This window comes from Fusarium vanettenii (genome assembly GCF_000151355.1).
Source record: "Fusarium vanettenii 77-13-4 chromosome 17 genomic scaffold NECHAsca_75_chr17_2_0, whole genome shotgun sequence".
Classification (NCBI taxonomy): domain Eukaryota; kingdom Fungi; phylum Ascomycota; class Sordariomycetes; order Hypocreales; family Nectriaceae; genus Fusarium; species Fusarium vanettenii.
The window spans coordinates 40,757-66,238 of NW_003315814.1; the positions used below are offsets into that span (position 1 = coordinate 40,757).

At 50.6% G+C, this 25,482-nt stretch overlaps 5 protein-coding genes across 5 annotated transcripts; all 5 read left to right on the top strand.

Annotated features, from left to right (window-relative positions):
• Positions 1-630: 630 nt before the first annotated feature.
• Positions 631-951, top strand: NECHADRAFT_55614 (uncharacterized protein; the record flags this gene model as incomplete). The annotated part of the gene is made up of 1 exon (XM_003040205.1): positions 631-951. A coding segment is annotated over one exon (321 nt), but the record flags the coding sequence as incomplete, so codon positions are not given.
• A 2,205-nt stretch (positions 952-3,156) lies between these two features.
• On the top strand, positions 3,157-4,775 carry NECHADRAFT_88834 (uncharacterized protein; the record flags this gene model as incomplete). Its single annotated transcript, XM_003040206.1, has 2 exons — positions 3,157-3,225; positions 3,258-4,775. 2 exons carry the CDS (start codon positions 3,157-3,159, stop codon positions 4,773-4,775), a joined length of 1,587 nt encoding a protein of 528 aa, XP_003040252.1.
• A 5,918-nt stretch (positions 4,776-10,693) lies between these two features.
• Positions 10,694-12,856, top strand: NECHADRAFT_88837 (uncharacterized protein; the record flags this gene model as incomplete). The annotated part of the gene is made up of 3 exons (XM_003040207.1): positions 10,694-10,720; positions 10,812-11,643; positions 12,021-12,856. The coding sequence occupies 3 exons, from the start codon at positions 10,694-10,696 to the stop codon at positions 12,854-12,856; spliced, it is 1,695 nt and encodes a 564-aa protein (XP_003040253.1).
• Positions 12,857-19,061: 6,205 nt separating this feature from the next.
• Positions 19,062-21,045, top strand: NECHADRAFT_88838 (uncharacterized protein; the record flags this gene model as incomplete). The annotated part of the gene is made up of 5 exons (XM_003040208.1): positions 19,062-19,614; positions 19,665-19,960; positions 20,078-20,105; positions 20,270-20,971; positions 21,026-21,045. The coding sequence occupies 5 exons, from the start codon at positions 19,062-19,064 to the stop codon at positions 21,043-21,045; spliced, it is 1,599 nt and encodes a 532-aa protein (XP_003040254.1).
• Positions 21,046-23,493: 2,448 nt separating this feature from the next.
• NECHADRAFT_88839 (uncharacterized protein) lies at positions 23,494-23,856 on the top strand (the record flags this gene model as incomplete). Its single annotated transcript, XM_003040209.1, has 1 exon — positions 23,494-23,856. One exon carries the CDS (start codon positions 23,494-23,496, stop codon positions 23,854-23,856), a length of 363 nt encoding a protein of 120 aa, XP_003040255.1.
• Between the last annotated feature and the right edge of the window lie 1,626 nt (positions 23,857-25,482).

A 25,482-nucleotide genomic window follows, 5' to 3' on the forward strand; every position in this document is an offset into this window, starting at 1 on the left:
CACAGCCTCAGCCCCTCGCCTTAACTTAGCACCGTCATCACATCACCTTTTCCTCACCCCCTTTGAGCCTTACTTACTTCAACTGCCTGAGGTGCTGCAACAACAAACAAGTCTACATCCTCCATCCCAGATCATTCAGTCATATGACGAGCGGCGCCCTCATATCCCCTCCCCACTTCGCCGTTACTCCCAAACATCTCCTTGCCATCACCTCCAATCAAACGTCACAATGTCGCTTTCAGGAGATTTCATGAAGCAGGCTGCCCAGACATTTTCGCGCATTCTCGCCGAGCATGGTATCGAGCATGCTTTTATCGGCGGTTTTGCCTTGAAGATGCTGGATCACCAGCGTGAAACTCTCGACATCGATGTCGAGGTTGGTGTGAGCAGCGCTGACGAGTTGAGGAGCCGTGTTACCAAGATCCTCTGCGACGCCGATCCACGTTTTGTTGTGTCCCACCTCAAGCTTTTCTTTGTCCCGAATGGAGATTGGGAGTCTCGAATTCCCGTTGAGACCCTTGCGCGAGGCGTGCTCAACTTACCCCGTCGACTGTCTATCCTTCGTCCAGGCGACGGTGAGTCTCTTTCTCTCCCATCATTAACACACTGGAACTAAAATCTGTGTTTGCAGGCTCCATCCCCATCCTCGAGCCTGGCGTTCTCATCCTCACCAAGATGAAGCGCTCAGCGCAATACATCGGAAGTACGCGACCCCAGTCGGTGAGCAAGTACAACTCCGACGTCCGAGACATTGTTCACCTGCTCCACTGGCTTCGAACAAACGAAAAGAAAGTCGACTTCATCGGCTACGACGCGGCATCGCCCCAGAGACTCTACGATGCAGTTCGGAAGATGCGGAGTCATTGGAGAACTACGGGCCAAAGCACCAATGTCCAGCTGCTGGATGATGCGCTCGAAGCAAACGACAAAGCTATCATCGTGGGCAACTAGCTAGATTGGCATCGAGGAGGAGCATTATGAGATACTCATCTCACATCATAATTGCTGACGACACGGCTGGCAGCAGAGTGGGTGTAGGTGTTGCGTCCACTTAGGGGAGTGGGCATGGACAAAAGGCTCAAAGATTGAGGTGCCATTGAGAAGCATTAAATTGACGATGTTCTTCGAAACTACACAGAAATCTTCTATCTACTTCTAGAAGCCCCTTCGCGAAGTGCATCTGCGTCACACGAAGGACTCAACACTTCTGGTATGGGTTAATGTCGCACAGAGAGACGTATGTGAAGAAATGACCAACTAAAGGGCTTCACCGCCAACCTTGTGCGACCTCTTTGCCTCCTGCTCTTCCTCAGATTTCTTCATCGGCCAGCAAACCCCTTGCGATGCCCTCTTTCTCTCGTCCACCGCCAAGATCCCAGCCATGAAATTCAACTTCAACGTTGATGACACCTGGGGAGAAGGAGAGGAGCACGGTGTGTCTCCAACTCGTGCCACTCAGGAACCTCGTCCAGAACCTACCCATGACACCAAGTCAGACCATGCCCACCAGCCGCAAGATCATGGCCCTCCACCAGCGCCGCCGACCGAGTCCAAGCCGGAGCCCCCTCCGCATCAAGATGAGGATTTCTCCAAGGGACAAGCAGCTGCCCGAGCACAGGGTACTGCCCTCACGGGCATCACCGACGGGGCTCACCGTGGATGGCGGCTATTCTGCTTCGTCATGCTCAGCAGCCCAGTGCAATATCTGCTGGGATTCTTTGTCATTCTGGCACTCCTCTGGGGTGTTCTTAAGGCTCTCCTCTTCACTTTCCCTACACTCATCGCAAACAATGCAATCTTGGGCTTTGTTGACCGCATCTCGACATACCAGTGGCTCACTAGAAGCGATCCCTACGACGGCCTACCCTCCCTGTCGTTCCCTCCATCCATCTTGAGCGACGAATCTGAGATTCTCCCCCATGTGCTCGAGGAAACATGGGTGGTACTCAGCGAGACGTTCCCGCACGAAAGCTATCATCTGAGAGCCGACTTTGAACGATCCCGAGCGCGAATCAATACACTCGAGAGCCTCACGCAGCAGGGCATCATGGAGCAGATCGAAGCGCGGGCGACGCGGGACTACCAGCAAATTCTTGCCCTCCTAGACGACCTCCCTGAGGCCTTGAACCAAGATGAGTCCACAACCGAATACCCTTGGTACAACCTTCGATCGGCCGCGTGGTACCGGATGCAGGAGGCGCTTCGATATCAAACAAGACTCAAGGCAGTTGTCGAGGCAGCCATCAAGGACACCAACGAGGAGGGGCTCACCATCTCGCACGCCCTGGAAGCCGCAGAAGGATATGGGTCGGGATCACAAAGGGCGGGTATCTGCCAGGCAGAGCCTGTTCTTCGCAAACTACCGGCATCGACATGGAAAGGCAGCGACCTGGCAGCGGCATGCGTCATGGCATGCAAAGCCGAGGATCAGGCTTCAGCTCGTTGGAAGAGAGTTGCAGTCACGGTCACCAACGTAAGTGCATGCATGGATATCACAACTCGGGCGGGGAAAGATACTGACTGACTCCTCCATGCAATGTAGTTTGAACACTTTCTCAAAAAGATTGTCAAGGACATCGAAGCCTTGTCTCGAGATACCGAACATGTCGATGCCACTCTCCGCCAGATTAAATACATCAGCATCCGCCTGAAGCGGAGATACGAAGAGTTTGCCAGTTGGAGAGACGCGGAGCAGTGGTAGCTGCATGTCCAACACAACACGACACGGGGGGCAGCTTGTGGATGATTGTTCTGGAGGCTCATTGTCCTGCATTGTCCTTTGGCGAACAATGGCAAACTGCCTCAACATTGAGGCAGATGCATCGCCGTTTCCGCGAGCATTGTGGAAGGGCAAGCTGCAGCTGTGGGAGTTGGTTTCCCCCTGCGCGAATGTAAACGATATGACATGACATGTGGTGTATTAAGGAGATGGATGTGTTCTTTCAAGGGTTTGCAGGCAGGCAGGAATTGACCAATGTAGATAGCACGTTTATCGATGCATTTCCCCTCTAGAGACATCTCTTGTTCATTTCCACCCATCCACCCATCCATCCATCTATCTATCTACACAGCGCCTGAACTTTCGCTCTCCTCCCCTACATCAAGTATTCTGACCATCCATCGCCGTAACCTCAAGTCGTCTGGTGATTATTCAACATGACAAGCCTCAGTACTCCCACCATCACCGTCTCATCGGATTCAGAGTCAGATTCTGGCCGCCCTCCTGTGCCTAGGCACTACACCGACAGAAACGTGAGTCATTCTTGCTTGTCCCTTCCACGCAACGTCTGACAGTTTCCTGGAAGTACATTCGTGGAAAGCACCTCGATGATTTAACCACCTGCTCTACTATAAGAATCGACTGGACCGACAGGGACCGACAGATCATGACCTCGCACCTCGCCCGACACGAGCTTCACAAGGGAGATTTGAAGAGTACATACATGGGCGAGCTTATGGACCGGTTGGGACTCTCCCAGTACGCAAGACTCGATACTTCATTGATGTACCAGTCAATATGCGTCAACAAGCTCCAAAGCGCACTCGAATACCGTCTCAAGCTACTCCATAAAGCTGGCCATGTATCGGCTACTTTCGTCCTTCCCTACCGGGCCAAGTGGAAGAGGTACACCCAAGCTTGGGGCAGCGATGACTGGAATGGCGACATGACTCCTCCCAGGTCACACACTGCCACGCCCACATCCATCTCGACTTTTTCCACGGTGGCCACTCCGACTCCTTCTCTAGGCCCTCCCCCAGACTTTCCAACTCTTTCCTTGACAACAGATGCCATATTGCATACACCAGAAGACCAGGATGTTGTCATGGAAGATGTACAGGACATACCTCAGTCCGGCCTCACTCAACAGCAGTGTGCCGAACATGCACAGGCGTTCCGACAACAGCTTCAACGCGAGACTCAGCAACAGCGGGCTCAGATACAGCAGGAGCAACAGAGACAGCAGGCTGCTATGGATCTACAACGGGCAAAGATCAAACAAGATGCCTGGGACGTTTATCAGGCCCGGAGGCGGCACGAGGCCCACGTTGAGGCACATGAGCAGACACAATCCCAGCCAGCCCCCCAGCCAGCCCCCCAGCCACCGGAGCGGGTGACAGGCCAGCAGGCTCTTGATGTTTCCTTTCATGCCATGCAGCAGGCCGAACTCCAGCGGGAATTCGAGCGACAGAGAGCCCAGATACAGAGGGAAAAAGATATCGCTCAAGCTGAAATTGCGCAACAACGGTTCGAGCTTCAGCAACAGAAGCAGTCATATGACGCCGATATTGAGCGAGGAAGATCCCAGCATGACATGCTTGAGAGGGAAACCCAGATGGCACAGGCTGCAATTGAACAAGCGCGGTCCCGGCTTCAACAAGAGAGGCAGATGAACCAGGCGGAGCTTGAGCGAGAACGATCACAGCTGGAACAACAAGCTCGAGAGTTTATGCAAGTCCAGAAGGAACAGTTTCAAGAGTACCTAGAGGCTCAGAAGCAGCAGCAGCAGTCGACCCGGCACCAACACCCGTCCCAACAAGAGCCATGGCAGAATCAACAACCGACTCAGCAACAACCTTCTCAACAGGAGTCTCTGCAACAGAAACCACCTCCAGCTCTTCCTCTACAGGAGCAGCCGGCACATCAACAACTGGCTGTGCCCCATGTTGAAATGAGCATATTATGTTATGTTGAAGAAGAAGAAAGACTAGCGCTAACCAGCGTAAGCTATAGACAAGAAGACATCCACATCCCAGCCACCAATGGATCGGAATAGTCATTGATCCGTCAAAATAACGGATCTCAATACTCCTACTCGAGCCATTGGTGCGAGATGTTTCTGCGTAATAGAGTGTGGCCTCATTAAAACCTTAAAAACACCTTCGTGGGTGAAAAATAGGAAAGAGCTTCTATTACCATACCTGCGTTGGATTGTTTGGTCACCGGGGCCTTAGCACCCTGGATCCCCTAGATTGTTTGATGATTTGATGTTTGTGAGGCGGATAGCCTTGAGTTTCTGGTCACTGGAGCCTTAGCACTCTAGATCTCCTACTCTATTCTAGGTTTATTTTTTATTTTTTTCGAAATAAATGTAGAGGATATTGATATTATCCTTTGTTGATATTGACGGCTGACTATGATAGTCGAACTGTCTTGTTTTCTTTGGCCGGATCTGATTAAGCAGGTTCTGTTGTATGTCTCGTAGGACTGTGGTTGTTAAGGCTGAAGAAGCTAATCTAGCGGCGTTTACTGCGTTTTTTGTGTTTTTGTATTTTTGTGTTTTTGTAGTTTTGTAGTTTTGTAGTTTTATAGTTTTATAGATCCTATGTGATCCGTTTCTGAATGAAATGGCTCTTATATGTATGTATTGAGCGTTTAGTTATAGCTGGAATTGTTGTAGAATTGTTGTAAGAAGCTGAGGAATTCCGAGCTGAGGACCTGTGGGTCGCTTGGAGGCTCGATGAACGAGATAGACTGTTGGGCACCCATTTTCTCCCACTTGGGGCATGATGAAAAGGGATAAAAGAAAAGAGAAATCGTGTGAACTTGATATAATAGACTTTCGATGCCGCTGCTTCTAAATCCTAAGTCGGTTTGTTGGTAGGTCACTTGGTTGTCGAGAGATCGCGGAGTGTCAGTTGGCCAGGTATTCCCGGCTACCTCCTTTTCTTATGACCCATACTTGCGTGACTAATAGCGAATCATGGGTTGGAGAGGCCCAGCGCGTTGCGAAATACGATGAAACGGTCTTTTAGAAGGGCTTTTGTAAGTCTATCTGCAATTTATTGCTCGGTTGGGGCATATTTGAGCTCAACGTCTCTATCTGAGACTCGTTCTCGAATGTAATGCCATTGAATATTAATGTGCTTAGTCCTGGCATGGAACTGTGGGTTTTTGGCCATTGCAATTGCCCCTTGATTGTCACCGTAGAGGATAGTTATTTGAAGGTCTCCATGTTTGTATTGGGCCAGAAGTTCGCGCAGTAACCCTCGTAGCCATATCGCTTCTTTGGTGCATTGTGTTTGTCCTATGTACTCCGCTTCGCAGGATGATAGTGCGACCGTTGGTTGTCGTTTGGAGTTCCAATTGATGGCGCCTGTGCCGACGTTGAAGACGTAGCCAGCCGTTGATCGTCTGGTGTCGTGATCGCCAGCCCAGTCTGAGTCGGTGTACCTAACTAACGGTCTGAGTGGTCCGCTGAAGGTGAGTTCTAAGTCGATTATCCCTCGCAAGTACCTCATGATGCGCTTGATGGCTTGGACGTGTTCGTTCGCTGGGTTTCCTAGATACCGGCTGCAGAGAGAGACGGCAAATGCGATGTCTGGGCGAGTGCTAAGCATGGCGTATATAAGTGAACTAATTGCTTTTGCGTACCATAGTTTCGTCGTTTTAGACGCTCTGTATTCGTCTGGGATGGGTTGGAATTTTGATGTGCTTAGGGGAGTTGTGACTGGCTTGCTCTCCCATATGTCAAATTCCCGTAGGACCTTCTCGATATATGCTCGTTGGGAGAGGAAGATGGCCTTGTTGCGTCTGTTTCTCCGGACGGACATTCCTAGATAGTACTGATACGGGCTAAGGTTAGTCATTTCGAATTTCTTACTTAAGGCGGCTTTGATTTGGCGGATTTCTTTCTTATCGGGGCTAGCGATTAGGAGATTATCTACGTAGACGGCGATGTAGGTTGTGCCATGGATGAAGATGCTAGCGTCGGCGTTGAGTGGCTTGAAGCCGAGGGTTTCTAGGAAATTAGATAGAGTCTGGTACTAGATTCGGGGAGATTGTTTGAGACCGTAGAGAGCTTTCCGCAGTCGGAAGACTCTGCCTGAGTTGTCGTCGAAACCCTGTGGCTGAGTTATGTAGATTTCTTCTTTGACGCTGCCGTAAAGGAAAGTAGTTTTGACATCTATCTGTTCTAGTTCAAGGTCTAAGGCCGCAGCGATAGCGAAGATTATTTTATAGCTTATCGGCTTGACCACGGAGGCAAATGTCTCGTGGTAGTCGATTCTATCTTTTTATTCGAAGCCTCTGACGACGAAGCGAGCTTTGAATCTGGTAATCTCGCTATCCTTTCCCCGTTTGAGCTTATATACCCATTTGCCTTGGAGCGTATGTTTTCCTGGAGGCAGGCTGACTGGTATGAAGGTGCCGTTTCTCCTTAAGGAGTCGATTTCGTTAATCATGGCTTGCATCTATTGTTCGCTATGAGGCGAGTTTATTGCTTCGGCAAAGGTTTTGGGTTCGGTCGGTTCAAGGTTGTTGGCGATTATAGCCAGATGAATGGCAATTATGTTGAAGCGCTATTGGTTTTGTTGAGCTGATGGGTCTTGTTGAGCTAGGACTGTGTATCTTGATGGAATTTGTCCTCTGGTTTCCCGTACTGGAAAATGTTGTTGGGGATGACCGTCGGCTGCTTCCGCGATGACTTGGTGTTCGTTGACCGCACTGTCGGGGCTTTGTGTTCTTTCTGGAGTCCCTAGTTCTATATGGAAGCTTAGCTCGTCTTGATTCGGTTGATAGGATTGGTTAGGGGCTGATTGTATCTCTTCGTCTGTTCTGATGTTTTTGGTTAGGGGTATAGTTGGAAGAGATGGTGTGAGATTTATCTGTTTTGCGTTGGGTTCGTTAGTTGGTTGCTCGGATGTAATTCGTTTTCTTAGCAGGGATTTCTTATCGAATACGACGTTGTTCGCAAAGAATATTCTTCTATTATCGTCGACTAAGGCGTAGTTTGTGCTCCCTTGATAGCCGAGGAGTCGGCAGGGGATTGTCTTGTCGTCTATCTTCTTCCGTTTGGCTGAAGGTATCTTTGCAAAGCCTCGGCTGCCGATAACTCGGAGATGGGAGAGATCCGGCACTTCCTTGTGCTATGCTTCATAAGGTGTGATTTGATGACCCGAGGCTGGTGAGAGGTTTCGTACGTATGCTATGGCTTTGAGGACGTACGGCTAGAATTTCTTTTCTAGTCCTGAATGGATGAGAGTCGTTGTGAGCTTCTCGAGTAGGATACGGTTTGCTACTTCGGCTACCCCGTTTTGTTTGTGCTGCTCGGTAGCAGAGAAGATCATCTTAATCATCTCGTTTTCGCAGTAGAGAGTGATTGTATTAGCTTGGTTTTCTCCCCCTCGATCGAGGCGAAGGTAACGGTAGCGACGGGTTGGTGTCTCGGCTTGTTCTAGAAGTTGTCGAAGGCAGTTGCCAAATTCGGACTTTTGCCTGATTGGGAAGACCTAGGTTATTTTGGTGAAATCGTCTATGAAGTAGGCCTAGTATCTATGGCCGTCGATGCCTTTGTCTGGGAAGGGGCTAGCGATATCGCTATGTAGGCTCTCTAGTGGTCGTGTTCCTTTTCGGATGTATCCGCGATGAGGCCTTTCCTTTATGCGCCCTTTTACGCACGCTTTATAGACGTTGGAGTTAGATAGATGAGTGATGCCCGTGGATATCTTTATGAGTCAATGTAAGTTCTGTTCACCCAAATGGCCGAGTCGGTTATGCCAGATCTGTAGTTTGGGGTCGCTGATGGAGTAGGCGGCTATAGCGGTGTGCAGTTGTTCGTTATCTTCGTCGATGACGTATAGACCGAATTTCCTAGTGGCGCTAAGGATGGCTTTACCGTGGTTTATAATGATAGCTCGTCTTTTTCGAAATAGAATAGTTGCTCTATCCTCCTTAAGGGCTGAGACTAAGATGAGGTTATAGTGAGCGCCTGGCACGTAAAGTGCCTTATGAAAGGTTATCGTTCCCTTGGTATTGTTCTGTCTGGTTTTGAGGGTGTATGCCCCTTGCCCCTTAGGCATAATGGCCGAGCTAGCTATGCCGTTGATGGCAGAGCCGGTGAATTTCTCGAGTGATGTAAAGTTCCGTCGGTGGCAGAACGTGTGGGAGGAGGCGCCACTGTCTAATACGTGGATTCGCTCTAGTAGTTTGGATGGTTCTGATGTAGCTAGACTAAACCGGGGTTGAAAGGATAGAAGGGCCGTGTTTAAGAAGGCGACGGCGGTAGTGTGATCCTCGTCGAGTTCTAGTGACGAGGTGTTCTCTTTTCTCTTCTTAAGCTTGGCTTCTCGTCGTCTACTCCGAAGTGCTCGTTTTCTTCTGAACTCCTTAAGAAGGTCGGGGTGTAGGCCAAAATATCCGGCCTTAGTATGACCTGGTTTATTGCAGTGGCCGCACGTCTGAGCCACTCGTTCTTTGCTAGGGCTATGCATTCTAGCTAGTAGAGCCGTTTGTGTCTTGGCCTTTTCTCGCTGTTGAATGTTTATTTCCTCTTGCTCTGCGGCGGCAAGAGCGATTTCGAATGTTACGGCAGGTTTGGTTACTTCTCCGTTAGAGCCTCGCTCGGGTAGTAAGTTGTGGTTTTGGTAGAAGGCAGTGAGGAATATTTCGTATTCGGGGCCAAGTCCGGTTAGGAACTTATTGATGAATTGAGGCATGCCGATTTTGCATGTCTCGTCTAGTTGCAAGAGTTCAGATTGAGCTTCTCGCAGCCGTTCTGCAAAGTTCATGACTCCCGAGTATTGGTCTAGGGTGAGGCAGTTGTATCGTCGGTCGAGCTCTTGGAAGACCGCACTTCCTTTTGGTTTGAAGCGCTTCTTAAGCTCATCGAATATCTCCGTGATGGTCTCCTTATCCTTTACCTGCTCCCTGGCGTTGTATCTAAGTCGATTGAGGATGGCTCCGCACGTGTGTTCCTGCTTGGAGAGCTAGTTGTCGATCTTTTCGACGGTCGTGGCACTGGTGCCGGTAGGTTTATCCTTGTTTCGTTTGAATAAGTCTCCGTATCCCGACATTGTGAGATGGTCTTTTATTTCTCGGCTCCAGTTGATCTATCCGGCTGTTGATTCTAGCTTCGGGATGTTGGCTAGGTTGCTAAGTGTTCTAGTCGATTCCTTCGAGGCCGATATGCTTGAGGATGGGTTCCTTGATGACTGGACGAGAGAAGGCGTAGGAAGAGTGTGAGGTAGGCTTAGGTGAATCTTCCCTTTTCGGTGTAGCGATGCCTCTTGCGAGCGTGAAGCTGGAGTTCTGATCGTTGTTGATGGTATCGGCAATGGGTGCGTTAGAACTCCCACTGGATGGAACGTGGATTTCTTCTGGTTCTGATGAGGCAATTGAGGCAGCTTTAAGGCTCTAAATGCTGGTTGAACTTGCGTCTGAAAGCGAGTCGTTGGTATCTAAGTGGATTGCCCTAGAACCTGTTGGAAGGACTGAGGGCTCACTTAGATCGTAGGATGTCGTATATTACCACTAGGTTTGTGCGACCGATGCGAAACGCGGCTCGGACCTTAGGTCGTGTATCCGGTTTCATCCGGTTTCACATGCGGTTTCACGTCCGGCTTGTCACATTAAGTGCTCTAATCCTAGAGAGGACCACTCGAAGATATAAGGTCTCAAAGGTCCTGTGCAATCTATCAACAGAATTCGATAGCGGAAAAGGTCGGTTTCTAGAGCGGTCTAGCTCTCAAATTATGGTCGTGTGAGGCCATTATAAGGCCGAGTCTCGAGTAAAAATTTGCGCAAGGATTTTGGTCGGGAGGCTGGTGACGGATGAAGCCGGGAGGTGTGCAAAATTAAGCGCTTGATTCCTAAATAAGGCGGCTAGTAGTATTCAGCGAAAATTCGGGTAAGGTGTGATGAGTATCTTTAACGCAGTAGAAGGAGGCGGTTAGACCTCGAGTTATATTGGAAATCATGATTAGGAGGATACTTAGCTGTAAGGTGGCTTTCCGGGCTCATAACCTGTTGAAATGAGCATATTATGTTATGTTGAAGAAGAAGAAAGACTAGCGCTAACCAGCGTAAGCTATAGATAAGAAGACATCCACATCCCAGCCACCAATGGATCGGAATAGTCATTGATCCGTCAAAACAACGGATCTCAACACCCCAAGCTTCTCAACAAGCGTCTGTTCGGCATCAACAGCCAGCCCAACAACAACCAGTTGTATCTGGATCTTCTCGACAGCAGTCTCTTGAGCACCAAAGGCAACCAAAAGAGCAACAACCGGCTGGGCAGCAATCTCTTCAACAGACACCGCGTCCGCAGGAGCTGCAGGAGCCCTCCTCTCTGCCCCCCGTACCTCCCAAGCAACCGCAGGATCCCATACCAGCTGAAGAGCCCAAGCCGAAGGGTTTCATACAGCAGCTCACGGGCCTCTTTCAGCAGATACCTCAGCAGCTGCCAAGTCTGTATCAAAAGAAGGACACAAATGCCAACATTGCGCGCTCGGAGTCGCATTCCACCTGGTGGAACCCAGACGAGACGGAAGTCGTATGCCAGGACTCGATATCATGTCGCGGGTCCAAAGGGGGATCCAGGATATTCATGGAGGAGGAAGAGCCCAGCGCTTCAGATCGGTACATGGCAAAGAAGAAGGGTGTGCCAGTCTCGACCATAGTAGCGGCCCGTCATAAACCAGCGCAAGAACCAAGTCTCCCTCGTTCCACATCTGAGAGGGCAACAGGGGTTCGCCCAGAGCCGGCACCTGCCACCACCGAGACTGCTCACACACGCAATTCTCTGGTGCCTGTGGCTCAGGTTCTGTCTCTGGACCATGAGCGATGGGTCCAAGATGTGATGACGCTTGCATGGGCGATCAGAGTCATGCGAATCACGACCTTTGCCTCTAGACGACCATCGCGTCTATCCTCGGCCGATTGACCGCCGATTTGCTGATTCGACGCTCTACACGTCGATTCAGTCGTCATGAACGATCAACTCCCCGCAACACGGCAAAATCGCGCGTACCGGGACGGAAGAGTCGACAGATACCTGAGATCTCTTCGGAATAGGTTCGCTGAAGGGCGCATCTGGCGCCAGGCGAACGCGCCTTCCAATCCGCGAAACGAGCCAATATTGAGGCATTACAATGCGACGGTCGATTTGATGGTCCTCCATCACATTCCTCTTCGCCTACTCTGGCAAGAACGAGGGATATTTGATAATGTTGTGGGCGATGCTTCGCCGAGATTGTCCGGCACGATTGCCGAGCGTATGCGCAAATGGTGAACGTGATAGAGAGGGAGGAAGGCCGGGACCCGGCCGTGGCCTGGATCTGGCCACAAGACAACACTGAATACAGTGATGAGCGACCGTTCGTTGGATCACCCGACGAAGCGGATGCTCTTGATACCCTCGGAGTCGACGAAGCCCCGTTGACGACTCATTCCCACACAGTGACATGGGGCGAGTTTGGTCTGGACACCAATTCAGATGGGTCCAACCTCCGACGCGATAGGCGTTCCCAAGGGAACAACCGTCGCCCTCGTCAGCCTGTTCAGCGGACCTTGTCACCGACGCCTGAACCACGTACCCCCGAGAGGGTACCTGTGAGAGCTCTTCCGGCAGCTCCACGTCGCGACCGGCATGCCCGGCCTGCCCCTTACCCCCGGCAGCCTAGCCCTCTGCTTCGGCAGGCACGTCCCCCTGCCCGCCGAGACCCATTCTCCGAAGACCCAGAACCTCCCGCTCCGAGACGACGGTTTCGGATTCCCTCGCCACTGACCCCGCCCCCGCCCCTGCCACCTAGGCAACCGGCGGACATCATCGACCTTGTGGGGGAGGATGACGAGGCGATTGACCATGTGGAGGAGGAGGGGGTGGTTGACCCTGTGGTGGAGGAGGAGGAGGAGGTAGCGGCTGGGGAGGTCGATGGGATGGCTGATCAGGACCCGGCCATCACCAATGGCTTCCTTGAACCTGGGCCGTCGCAGCCACCGGTCGAGACCAGGGACTCCCTAATACAACGGCTTGAAGAGCTTCGAGCCCGCCGTGATCCCCTCATGGAGGAGCTCGATAGCATCACCCAGGAAATTTCAGATGTACAAGCACAGCTTGAGGGCTGGGACAACTGATTGGCATGATATAAAAAGCTAGACGGGACACAAAACATGGAGTTTGGGTAAATGGACTGGGAGGATTGATTGGCATAGTGTACAGGAGATTAAAAATGGAGTTTGGGTGATGGGATTGGAGTTATCATGTACAGCGGGACATTGAAGATATGGTTGGGATATTTCTGGAGTTTAGGCAAATAAGAATATCGAGAATAGGCCTTCGCTGCCACTTGGATCCTACAATAAAAAGCAAACGGCTTCGGTGTATGCCAGACTTTGCCTAGACTGCACTTTCGAGTTAGCAGTCGAGATCTTGACGAGTTCCAAGTCTCCCCTGCCCTCAGCAACACCTCGATCGCGTCTTGACTGCGTCTGATGCTGGCGACATGCTTGAACGTGACGAGAACTGCCCATCCTCAGTCGGATGCGGCTATGAACGAGCATTCTTTGACGCCTGTATTGGCTCCTGACCCGTCCCTCGACTGAACCTTGAGGCTGATCAGGCTGATCTGAGCCAAGTCCCCCGCGACAATTATTTATCTGTGCTATATATTTCATTGCAGTTGCTCAAGGACTGAAGGGCCGCTCTGCTCTTTCGTACTACGCATAATAAGACAAATGAAGAGTTCCCCTCGAGTCTATTGACCAGGGGTACCCTTGGTGCCAGACTGGGCGGGGTTGTAGTCGGTGAAGAGAGTCACTCACGCTGGATATTTCTAAAATATGCTACCATAAGGTTGACCCCCAAGGAAGTTGTCGGCTCGTTTGCGAGATTGCCTGCTTCGAATGCGATTCAAACTGCAGGCATCGGCACTTGCCACTGGATTTCGGGGGAGGGGGAAGATCTCACGCAACCACGGCGGTCATGAAGCAAAAGGAACAGGTGCATGCCATTCCAGCAGAGATCAAGGCCTTGCAGGATAACCGCAGGGCATTTTCGGTACTCTATCAGGGGCACTGTATTAGTTTATTACTTACTGTAACGATGGAGTAATCCACATTGGTCTGCGTAGAGCTTGGTATTCATCGGAAACACCACATTAAATAGCCTGAGGACTTTACGGCGAGCTTTTTAAAGCTGGTTTGATCAAACGGTTCGCCGTGACGCTCGACAATGCACATCTTGAAAAGCAAGCAGGTCAACCCTCTGGAGACCATGTAAATGGATGGGCCAAATCATCATCCTCGCTCCTCGCTCCTCGCCAGAGCTTTGGAAGCTGCAGTTCATGTAACTACCAAGGTATGCTTCAAAGGCCATCTTTTGTCGAGATAAACAGTAGCTCCGGGCCAGTAACGTGCTCCTCACGCGTACTTGACCTTCGATCTACATACCATTCCGGAAAGCCCTTGATTGAGTGCTTATGCGACGCAGTCACTCGACTTTATCGCAAACCCCAAACTGCCAACCCTTTACACGTCACACTATTATTCGCAACCTACAAACTTTGCTCTGGCTGCCTTGGTAGCCGCCGAGGTCCCAGCTACTTGCGAAGCCAGGCGTATGGTGGACTGCCCCCCTGGGTGGAGGTTGTTGAGCACTACGTCAAGACGACGATTGATGTCGTGTCGATAACCGGTTCGGTAACTCCACGTTCCTCCTTGCCCAGATGGCTGAGAGGGTATTATTGCCGCCCAACTACAACACCAGATGGACCATAAGGTTAGAGGCGGCGGTATACTCATTGTCGGGGACGGTGCTGGGGGCTCTGTGGAAGGGGGTCGAGCCCGGCCGCCAAGTCCTCGGGAGGGTACTTGACGGGCAGGTCCACGGGATTACCAAGTCTCTATCGCGCTATTTCGATTCCCCCGAGGTCCAGGGCTCTGCAACGGTATATTTTTGACGTTTTAGGGGGGAGGAAAAAGTTATCAGATCGGTCGCTCAGGTGGTCACGTGGACATGTCACGTGGCCAGTCGGGTGATGAATGGTCGGCTGAACCGCAGTCGCCAAATCGGGTAAGGCGCAGGCGCACGTGACCTCCTTAACCGCCATCAATTCAATTCAATTGAATTCAATTAATCAATTCAATTTTGACAGTTCACAATTCAATCAGGCGAAAAAGGCGATCCAACTTGATTTGAGCGCAGCACTGCCGAGACCACCGCAGAAGCCATCAAAGAGGTCCGAGCACGACAAGCTCAAGAAACAAGACGTCACACACCAGAAAATGGGAAATGATACACAAGATCTAGGGCGTTAAAAACTAGACCATGGAGATCGTAGGACGTTGTCAGAGGCCAGCGAAGCCAATTTTAATGCCCAAGGCTTACATCTAGCTTGCAACGGCCTTCAAAGGCGGCTTGCAACAGCCCTCAAAGGCGGCTTGCAACGGCCCTCAAAGGCAGCTTGCAACGACCTTCAGGGCCAGTTTCAAGATCGCGATCAGGGTGACTGGGCAGGCGGTGGAGGGAAAGAAACGGGAGCGCGACGCGGCGGTTTCATGGGACATAAGTTGCTGGCTCTGGGAGATGGTGTAGTTTATGCCGTTTGAGAATTCAGCATCTGGACTACCTATCTTCAGGAGGCCCGAAGGAGGCCCAGACTCCCAACCAATTGGAATAGACTCTTGAACGCGCAAAATACCAGCCCCCCGAGTGCAACCCAACGCCGCATCGTTGGCGCCGTCGTGTGTCTTTATTCGTTCGGTTTCCCATTCTTGCATTTCTTCCAACACACCAATGAGAGCCAGATTTCCTCAGTAGGGCAGTTGCATTAGCCCATATGTTAGACTGCACACAAAGGAGGCGTCATCGCCATCGTCAAACAGGGTCTCGTGTCACTGAGTCCGACCACCAAAACAAACCATGCCTTTGTCATGCCTTTGTCCACCCCGGCATCGTACCTTGCCAACCACTTCAGGCAGGCCATTGACACCCAGCACGCCAGATGTGCTGGTTGCTGATGATGTTCGTTCAGTTGTGCCAGACCTCACTGGCCTTGGTGATGGCTGCGGCGTCCAGGCAGGCGAGAATGTGAGTGGCAAACGGCCTACATCAGAGATTTGGAGGACTGGTATGGCAACGCAGACGGCAGCAAGGTTGCCAGCCAGACTGAGACAATCGATCGTCGTGTTGACTGTGAGTGCTTTCAATGGCTTGATGGAGTTCGTCTCCAAATTGAACCCCCCCCGAGACCTGCTTCTACGACTCACAAAGTGGTGCAACTCAAAAGAGAATTCGGTGAGCTCGCTGATTGACCCGGTGTGGCTCTTGAAAAGAGTATTCCTCGCGCCTTTAGCCTCCCAAGAAGTTGCAAACCCACTTTGAAAGGGTCAAGGCCAGTCCGGATGGCGAGTACAGAGTTCGTCCTTCCAGATAGATATCGAGAAATCCGTAAAGATTTCAGCGTTGCCCCTGAATATCCATTTAAAAGCGCACATAGCCAGGACTTGCCCGAGCGATGTGGGATGCGGGATAAGCACCGCAGCCACAACTACTGACTCGGCACCTGACACGCAAAGAGCCCAGTTAACAAAGATGGCAAGTTTCTTGACGAACCACTGCAGAAATCTAATGTGAGAAAGGACTTGACATTGACAGGCTCGTTGGCTACCAAGGACGCTGTGTTGGGGTACGATGCCACAAGGGAAGTTCAATGCTGGGAACGCCGCAGCCTGCATTAGAGTGAGGGAAGAAGAAACAGGTTGGAGCCCTCGGTGTGGTAGCTGCGAATCTGTGAAATGAAGGCGTCTCGATTATGACGAGGTTTGCTGACGTTGGCATCCCTTTCGATTAGAAACTTGGCCGCTTCAACAGTGCTCTATAAGCGTTCACGTTCGCGGCTACCTCATCTTCGCCGCAGATGTCTGGAAACCTTGCGCTCAACATCCTTTCACATTGTCATATCGCCAAGTCTTGGTATACTCTCTTCAAGATCAGGGTTGATCCTGACGTAGCGTTGTTCTCAGTTCTTTGATGCTACAGAGCCAGATCTCAATGCCAAGATTCATGCCTCTATCAACCCAGTGTGCCCCCGAGATCTCCCCACAGCGGCACCGTCGGTAATAAGAAGCTTACTTCTTGATGCTGGAAACCCGAAAGCACAACTAGCCCAGAAACACCAGCCGTATTGACCTCCCGGCCCAGCTGCCTCACCATCAGTGCTCTTATACACCATATCAATCCACTAGATCTGCATATATACCGCCCGTCTCATCCTTTTGCTCGGTGCGCCATGTACCCAGTTCCTTTAGTATCGGCCGGCTGGTGCTCCTTGAGACGGATGGTCCTGCAGATGTCGACATGGCTGAATGCGATGCGATGCAATGTGATGACGGTATCGATGCTCGGCTCTGACCTCGAGGGCGGCGACAAGGAAGTATGGCATCCGAAACATAACACTATAGACGTGGGCTTGCGAACTACCTATTGAGGGACGAAGAGAAGGATGCTCCACTGCTGAGTTCCCACTGGCCTCAATTACCCGCAACAGTCTCTATAAGAGCCTTTATTAACCAAGGCACAGTAGCAAGACGACGACATGCTGCTTCATCACATTGTATAGATTTGGCGGAGCAGGCCGGCTACGAGTGGCCAAAGTTTTCTTGTTTCTTTGCCTTCTCCGCCTGAACAGGGCTCCAGCCAAGTTCCGAAACCATGACATGACAACACCGAGCGCCATGGCTACCTCCAAGATGTAGTCCGCGAGATCGTCTACGATGCTGGTAATCATCTCCAGGAGGCGAGTCTGAAGGCGAGCATGCTCAGGCTTGTTCTCCTTGAGGGCATCGAGCAGGAAGGCGTTGGACAGTATCTCCGAGGCAAAGGAACCCTCTCTGCCTGCGAGGTACATCGGCCGTGCATTATTTTTCATGTGTGCCGAAAGTCACACCTGTCGCGAAGTTATGCACCCAGCGTCATCGGACGGTCAGTCACGTGGGAACCAGCGGCCAAGAAAGTCACGTGACTGGCCAAGAAGGAATTGAAGCTATTCCCAGCCCATCAGCGCATCGGCTGGTGCGACTTTTGGTGTTTTTTTATTAACTTTGATGGCAGCCTTGTCAGCCTTCCACCTTTTGTGACGAAAGGATCAACCAAGACTGTCCCGTCAAATTTCTCTTTGGTGTGTTGGGACGAAATATGTTACCCTATACATTCAGAACACGGGCGGCAAACCACAACTGAGAAGCCAAGAGAAAGGGTATCGTGCTAGGACACCTGGCATAGACAGGCCAATCAAATAAAAGCATGATACGAGTCAAACGAATCGAACCGGCGGCAATCATGGCAGGCTTGTTCTCCTTGGCAAATGATGTCGAGTTCACCCGCAACATCTCACAGCCACCTCCCTCAGCCAAAGAGCCCCTCTTCGACGACGTCTGGCCAACCGCAACCCGCACCCGACCACCTGGCGATGGCCTCCAGCAGAGAGAGGCAAGCTAAACCGGTTCCAGACACGACACGCCTTCAGACTCGGGGTGACGCTGTCAAATGTCACTGCCCGTGATTACCTGACGCTCTCCTGCAAGGCAAAATGAGTCGACCTTCACTTCAAGTCATTGAAATAAGAATGTTCTTTATCACCGGTGCACTTCTCTCTTGTGCGTCATGGCTACTGTCGCTATGCTCATCGGATTGAGACATCTGGCTTTCCGGTTCGGGATTGAAACACTTTCGAGTTTCTGTGTGTACTGGGGAGTCTTGAGGTTCTCGACAACATGGTTTGGTGATTGAGACCTCTTAGTATTATAAGAGGAAGAGTGGCGGTTAGGTGAAACCAGAGAGTGGTCGGGGCTTGAAGACTCTCCGTTGGGAGACAACCCTGAGGGCCGAGGGCTAAGAAAAAGGTGGACCAATGAGCTTCTTATCTAATTTTGAGTTTAACCCTGGGGCTGATTCAGCCAAACCCCACATTAGGTAGTTACCAAAGACGGCCGATTACGCTTGGTCAAGGGCTCGAAAAGGGGGGTGGGGGTAGACTTCTGAGCAACCCAACGGAAATAACACAGCCAAAACGGCCGATTACGCATGACGACGACGGCGTGGTAATTAATTTTAGACGTCCCCGTCTGTTTGTTACGTTAAGCGGTTCTAAAATAGGAAACCGAGAAGCCTTGGCACTTGACAGCCAGCTTGCTTCACCCGCAACAAATAATCACCAGCAGGTACTGATGGTTTCATAAGAAGCTTCGTATTTAAGATATGTAGAACAGCAGAAAAGACTCCCAACTTGAAATGTTTATTTATTCCTTTAAACTCTTCTGTCAATTCTCTTTGTTCTACAATATGGTCACAGATCGAATGTCGTTCGACGACGACGGCGATGTTGTGTTCCAAGTCAATTGTCCAGACAAACTCGTCATTCTTCTGACAGTCTGTTCTCGGTCCCTGAGGAGAGTGTCGTCAGTATTCCGACAAATACTGTCCACAGAAACAGAGGGAGTCAAGAGTAGAGAGACAACAGCTGCCAAACGGATTATCAATCTCACAGCTGATAAACCTGAGGCACTCATCACATGCATGAATATTATACATGGGCACATGGACAAGATACCCAAGATTCTGTCCGTCGATTCCCTATACGAGCTCACAGTCCTGGCTGATTCTTACCATGTCTCGCATCTTTTGGCCCCCTGGATTCATACATGGATGGCGGGAATTGAGGACATCCTCAGAGACGCCAAATCGTTGCAGCCAAAGGCGCTGTGGATTACTTGGGAATTGGATCAAAAGGAAATGCTTGAGGTAACGGTCTCTCGGATGCTGGTCGAGTCCAGCGCTACCGACTTCAGTGAAGGTGCTGCCATTCACAAGATGCAGATGCCACCCTACATAATTAGTAAGTTAGGACAAAAAAAAAGGAATACTCGAATCCTGACCGTGTGTTAGAATACCTAATGACGGGCCGCAAAAGAACGATTGATTCATTGCTGAATCCGATCCGCAAGATACTCAACCGCATGCTTTCCCCAGATGAGGACCATCGATGGTGTCGTCATGCAACTTATATGGCTCCTCGCCTGTGTGAATCAATGGTGCTCGGGTCCCTCGCCTTTTCACTTGCACGAGTCTCGCTATGGCCATTACCCGAGACAGGGAAAATAGAATCAAGTGTTATCGACCTGTACGGGAAGCTCGTAGGACTATGCATCGAGGATATTGGAAGAGTAAAGGGTGAAGTGATGGTAGATCATCGACATTGTAACCCACAGTCGCATCTATTAGATGAGATTGAGAAGGCAATGTGCGAGAGGCCAGCTGGAATTGTTGAAATGATGACTAAAATCAAAAGGCCGTCCTAGGTCAAGGTTAACGGTAAAAACTATAGATGTACGCAGAGACTATGTATTATGCTTTTTTCGTCCATATTGACAAAGAGCAATTGTAACCCAGCTGGGCCGGGTTCATGGAGGAAGGGGGTGGCGAGAGCATCTGAGCCAGGACGAGGCTAACAGCCACGTTCCAGAGTTGAGAAAATGCACTGATTACGACAGCCCAGCAAACGGCGGGGTTGGCGATTAATGTAAAAGGTAGAAGTGTCAAGCTGAGCAAGGACTTGGTTTCGTTGACACCAGACCAAGGTTTCATTCTTACCACGAACGATTCCATCGTTGCCGATCCTCGGCAGCAGGTCTACACCCCAACCGCGCAGGCTGGTCACCGTCTGCCACATGTCTGGTTGGAGCGTGGCGGTAAATTACTGTCCACCCACGATCTGGCTGGTCCCGATGGTTCCATGCTTCTCATCATTGACGGAGAGGAGCCGAGCTGGGCTCAGGGGGCGCAAGAGGCAGCCAAATCTAGATCTATAACCTTACAGATAGCTCGGATTGTTAAACCGCTCCACAGAAAGCGAGGCGAAGAGTTTTGTGATATAAACCTGTGGTGGGCGCAGGCTCGAGGTGCCATAACAAGTGGCGGGCCTTCTGAGACGTGTAGTGGGGTATCATTGGAACACATAGGTAGTGAGGCTCAGGCCGTGGGATTTCGAGAGCTTGAAGCATCAATCTTGGACAGAATCTTAGTTGCGGGTGAGGAGAACAGGAGGAAGTTGAAGCCAGAACGCATCGCGGACCATTCGTCGATGTCTCGGTCGTGGCTGGAGCCGAACCCACTAATAAAGAGAAGGGGGGAAAAAAAGATGGAAAAGCGGATTCAACGAGAACCCCGTTCAGGTTTCGGGACCGAAGATCCTTGTAAGCCAAGTACGTAGGGCTAAGATTAACCCCACATGATGGTGTTTTATTTAGCCGCGAGTGGGCTGTGCTGATTTAAATTTGTACCCAGGCAAATCTTGATGCATCATCCGGTTTGTCATGGTGGAAAGCTCTCAGCCCGTTCGATTTCTTGACCTGGCCTGGACGTCGTAACAAAGTTTAGATCCTTGCACGCGCTTAGTAGCCTGTCCCGTCCCACAGAGAGTGTCGGTCATAGCGGAGGCAGATCGTGAAGCGCGCGTCTCGACTCCTGGGCACCCCTGAATTACAGCCTCCTCTCATGCATGGCATGTGGCAACCAGTCTTGTTACAAGCCCGCATTCTTCTTCCCTTGTTCAGGGGAAATATGATAGTCGGCCCATCTCCAAGGTATGGTTCCCGAACACCCCTTATCTCTTGACTCATGGTGCCAAAATTCCTCGCGTGATTTTGGACGACAAGTTCTGATGCTCTCCTTTCCTTTGGAAACCCCCTTTACTTCAGTACCCAATTTTAGCACAGGCATCCTATCCTGGTGCCCTAAGCCTGATACTGTCAGTAGGCTCCCTCCTGGCAACTCCCCGTTTCCGCCGTGTTCCGTCAGCGTCATAGCATGCTTGATTAGGAATCGATCTCACCACCACTTTTAATACCTCCATCAGCCTCAACAGTACGCGTCTATGCAATTGACGCGTCGCGCTTGAGATTGAACCTTTCATCCACAACATTTCACATCCCCGTCGAACCTCCACTATCCAGGCTGAGCAATTCCAGGTACCCTTGGCTCTGGATATCAGAGTGGTTATTCGTTACCTTGATCCCTCTCTGGCTAGGCTGTGTGTTGCCCAGTGAATTCAGCCATCCAACACGAGCTTCAACCTTGAAGCTATTCCACGTTTAGTCATACAAAGCACCGATTCTTTCCAAGCATGACTTGGCATTGAGTGAGTGTTGTTGTGGATGTCTCGGACTCGAGGGGCGGCATTTGTCAACGGCAAGACACATTCACTTCTATGAACATGCCATTAGTATATTAATCTATTAGCCTCAAGAATTTTAATGCTTGTGCTGATTATTCAACCCAATGTGAAACACAAAACTACTCGATTGACCCTGGTTAGTGAATTCTAGGAGAGCATACTATTTATTCTATGGCCTTATGAATCAAGCATCCAAATATCACCGAGCAGCTTATCAACAACAGCATGCCGTCACATTCCTCCGGTAAAAGCCCATTATGCCCAAAGGTGAGTTCATATCCCTAAAGGTCCTTTCTTTGCACAATTCGACTTCTCGAAGCCCTGGATCACTCAGCTGAGTCGTAAGCCTCCTGTTCAAGAAATCATCCATTCTCTTACGACTCATAAAATCAACACACTTACCGAACTTCGCCGCACCGAGCAGATAGCTGTCTCTTGCGAAAATGAATCCGATGCCCGCGCTTTCCAACAGCCTATGACTTTAGCGTGGAATTACTACGTTACTAGCAAGCAGTTCTTAATTGAACTTCAGGGCTTAACTTGCAACTATCCTTTCAGCGGCGACATAATAACAGATGCGCACTTACGCGTATAAAATGATCCTAATAGTAACCGGAGTTGGAACCTAGCGTGGCTATGCCTTGTGAAAATAAGAGATGATGGCCTATTGCTTCTATACGCAGCTATAGAGGCTTTGAAGCCTGAAATGTGGGGAGGAATAATGCCTACGCAGAACGACATTGATCAACTGGCTATGTGCTTTGAGCTGGAATGGCGGATGGCTGTGGAAATGATGTTGAGGCATTGGTCTACTCCTCCCACCTGGTGCTGATCCGCGCGTGGAAGTGTAGTTTCAGCACCCCCTTACTCCGTACAGAGTTAGGTTTGCCATACTGCTAGGGTCTATCGTATGTAGTCGAGATGAATGCCATCTGGTTCGCGGTTACTCTTGATTGAAATCTTCATGACCAGTGCCATGGTATTCATTCAGTTATGCATGGTTAACAGGCCAGCAAAGTCCCCATGCTATACTGACTTTTATTATAAGAGTCTCCTTGGGCGCTGGATCCCCGTAATCTGCATTGCGGCTCTTGATAGGCGAAATCTTTGCAACAGTCTCAAAGAGGGGCAAGAATCACCTTGATCGCCGTTACGGGTTCGGGGTGAGAATAGTTTTCCCCACAATCCGCGTAAGATCCATTGTCAACTAGGGTCGGAACCATCGTTTACGGAGTTTACGGCTCCGTCACGGATTCTACGCAAGACTAAGTACCCTAGTAGTCCCGTAATATCCGTAGCCGACTCGCGTAGCAAACCCCGTTTCCCTGTTTATGGGGATTCTGGGTATGGACAAGACCTCGTCCAGCCTTCGGAGCGCTCTGCAGCAATCAGGTGCCGGGCAACCGGTAATAACGTGTCGAGTTGCTTCCTGGCCTTGCCCTCCAGAGGAAATCTTGACTCAATGATGGCTTCAAAGTCTCGAATCAAGCTAATGGCGGCTGGATCTTCGGATAGGTTGATCAAGTGCAAGGAGCAGTCATCATGAGTGTCTATTGGGGTGTGATCTCGAACAGACACCAAGATTTCCAAGTGCGGCAGAGGTCTCTGACACAGACAGTGCCTACCACGAGCACCCACTCCCCGTGGCATTTCGTCCAGCGAAGAGACCTGAAACCCGGAAATGGCATCGAGGAGGCCGCTGCATACTTCCGCACCGAGCTCATCCAAGCCGTCGAGGAGAAGGAGTGGTATGTGTTTGGCTATTTCCCGAAGACTGGTGGCTGGAGGAAGTACTACGCCAGTGTCCCAGTGGCGCTGGTGCTGAAGTGTAGGCTCGATGTATCTCAGAAGAGATGGCTGGCCTGTAAGGGCTTGATACAGAAACAACCGAAGGACACTCTCTGAGCTGCTTGGGGGAGAGGTGAAATCGCCAAAGAAGGTCGCAACAGAGAAACATCGGCGAGATAGCTGCCAGGAGCCCTGGCTCGTCGAATCCTGCTCATCTTCGGGCACAGAAAGCGAGCTGGAAATAAACTTGATCAACGTGGACACGGTCAAACCCTGGATCGCCAGATGGGATGCACCTTTACCCATCGTCTGGGTCTGACAACATTTTTGACAGACCGGGAAGTATCATTAAAAGTCCACCAAGATGATGGGAGCAGGGAGCAGCACGACAACTCGTGTCGAGCTGAAGGCATCAACACGCCAACTTCACATGGTGAAAAATGGTTGGCGAGGGCCGGCTAGAGCCAGGAACAAAGTCCACTCATTGGTTGGGTGTGTGCCACGACAATCCGGCGCTGATTGGCTATTTTCCATTTCACGCCACCTCAGCGCCACAGCACCTCAAATTTTTCCTTGCACGACTCCTCGACTTCCATGGCGATGGCGTGTTGGAAGCACTCGACGCATTCGCAATCCTGATTGATGGCGTATGCAAATGGAACATACCGTATCTCTATCCCCGCATATCTTTGCCTTGTCAACTGCTTCATCGCTTCGGATACACTCAATCGTTGACCCTCTCCCAAGTACTGCCCGGCCATGAACCAGCCAGCGAGATACTGTGATATTCATATAGCGTTACCAAGATACCATGGCTCACACAACCAAGATAGTGGTATCAATATTGATTGGTATTCACAACTTGGAGATAGTGGAGCCTCAATGTTGCCTGGCTAGTCTGAACCGAGAAGGGCCTTACAAGTTGGAGCTAGAAGCCAATCTCAGGGTCATCCATGACAGGTCTCGTCCGTAGTGCCGCTTAGAATAAGGTTCCTGATCCACCTCTCGCAGCCCGCAAGCACGGGTGTTGCGGAGTTTCTTGCTGTAGGTAGAGCAGCTGCTCGAGCCAGGCCAATGCTGCAAGGTAAGCCCAAACTATTTGAACCGACTCCCCAGTAATCTTGTCGTTTGGAATGTTCAACAGGCGTTCTATCAAACAGCTAAATGACAGCTGGGATTCCCTGTAACAGAGACGATAAAACTGATGCTGATGATTGCCGATCTTTAATCTAATTTACTACTTGAAACTACCATTTTAGTTCTTTGTGATAGTCGCAACGACCTGCAGCTCTGGCCCTCCGACGTGTCCATTCTCTGACACGGGAGCAGGACTTTGCGACAAGGCAACTTGTCACGGCCTTCACAATTTACTCTCATCGTCTTCACAAAACAGCATGGTGGCCGTAACTGGTCAATCGGCCAAGTTCTCCAGGGTTGGTTCGTACCTGATTGCCAACAACAGACCAGCAGAGCCGCTTGCTTCCCTGTACATCTTGTCTGGTAGGCCAAATTAAACCAGAATAAATGAGAAGGGTTGAGCAGTGCCAAAAGAACCCCAAGGATCCAGTTCATTGGGTCTATCTAGGGGGTTTCCATTGTGCTAGCATTGGGATGTTGATACTATGGTGCATTGTAAATGTGTGCTTTGTTATAGTTGAATCCCGGGATCACTGAGCTAGAAGACTGAGCCTAGAGGGCGTCCAAGTTAGACTTTTCAACCTGCCGCCATTGTTTGATCCCCAG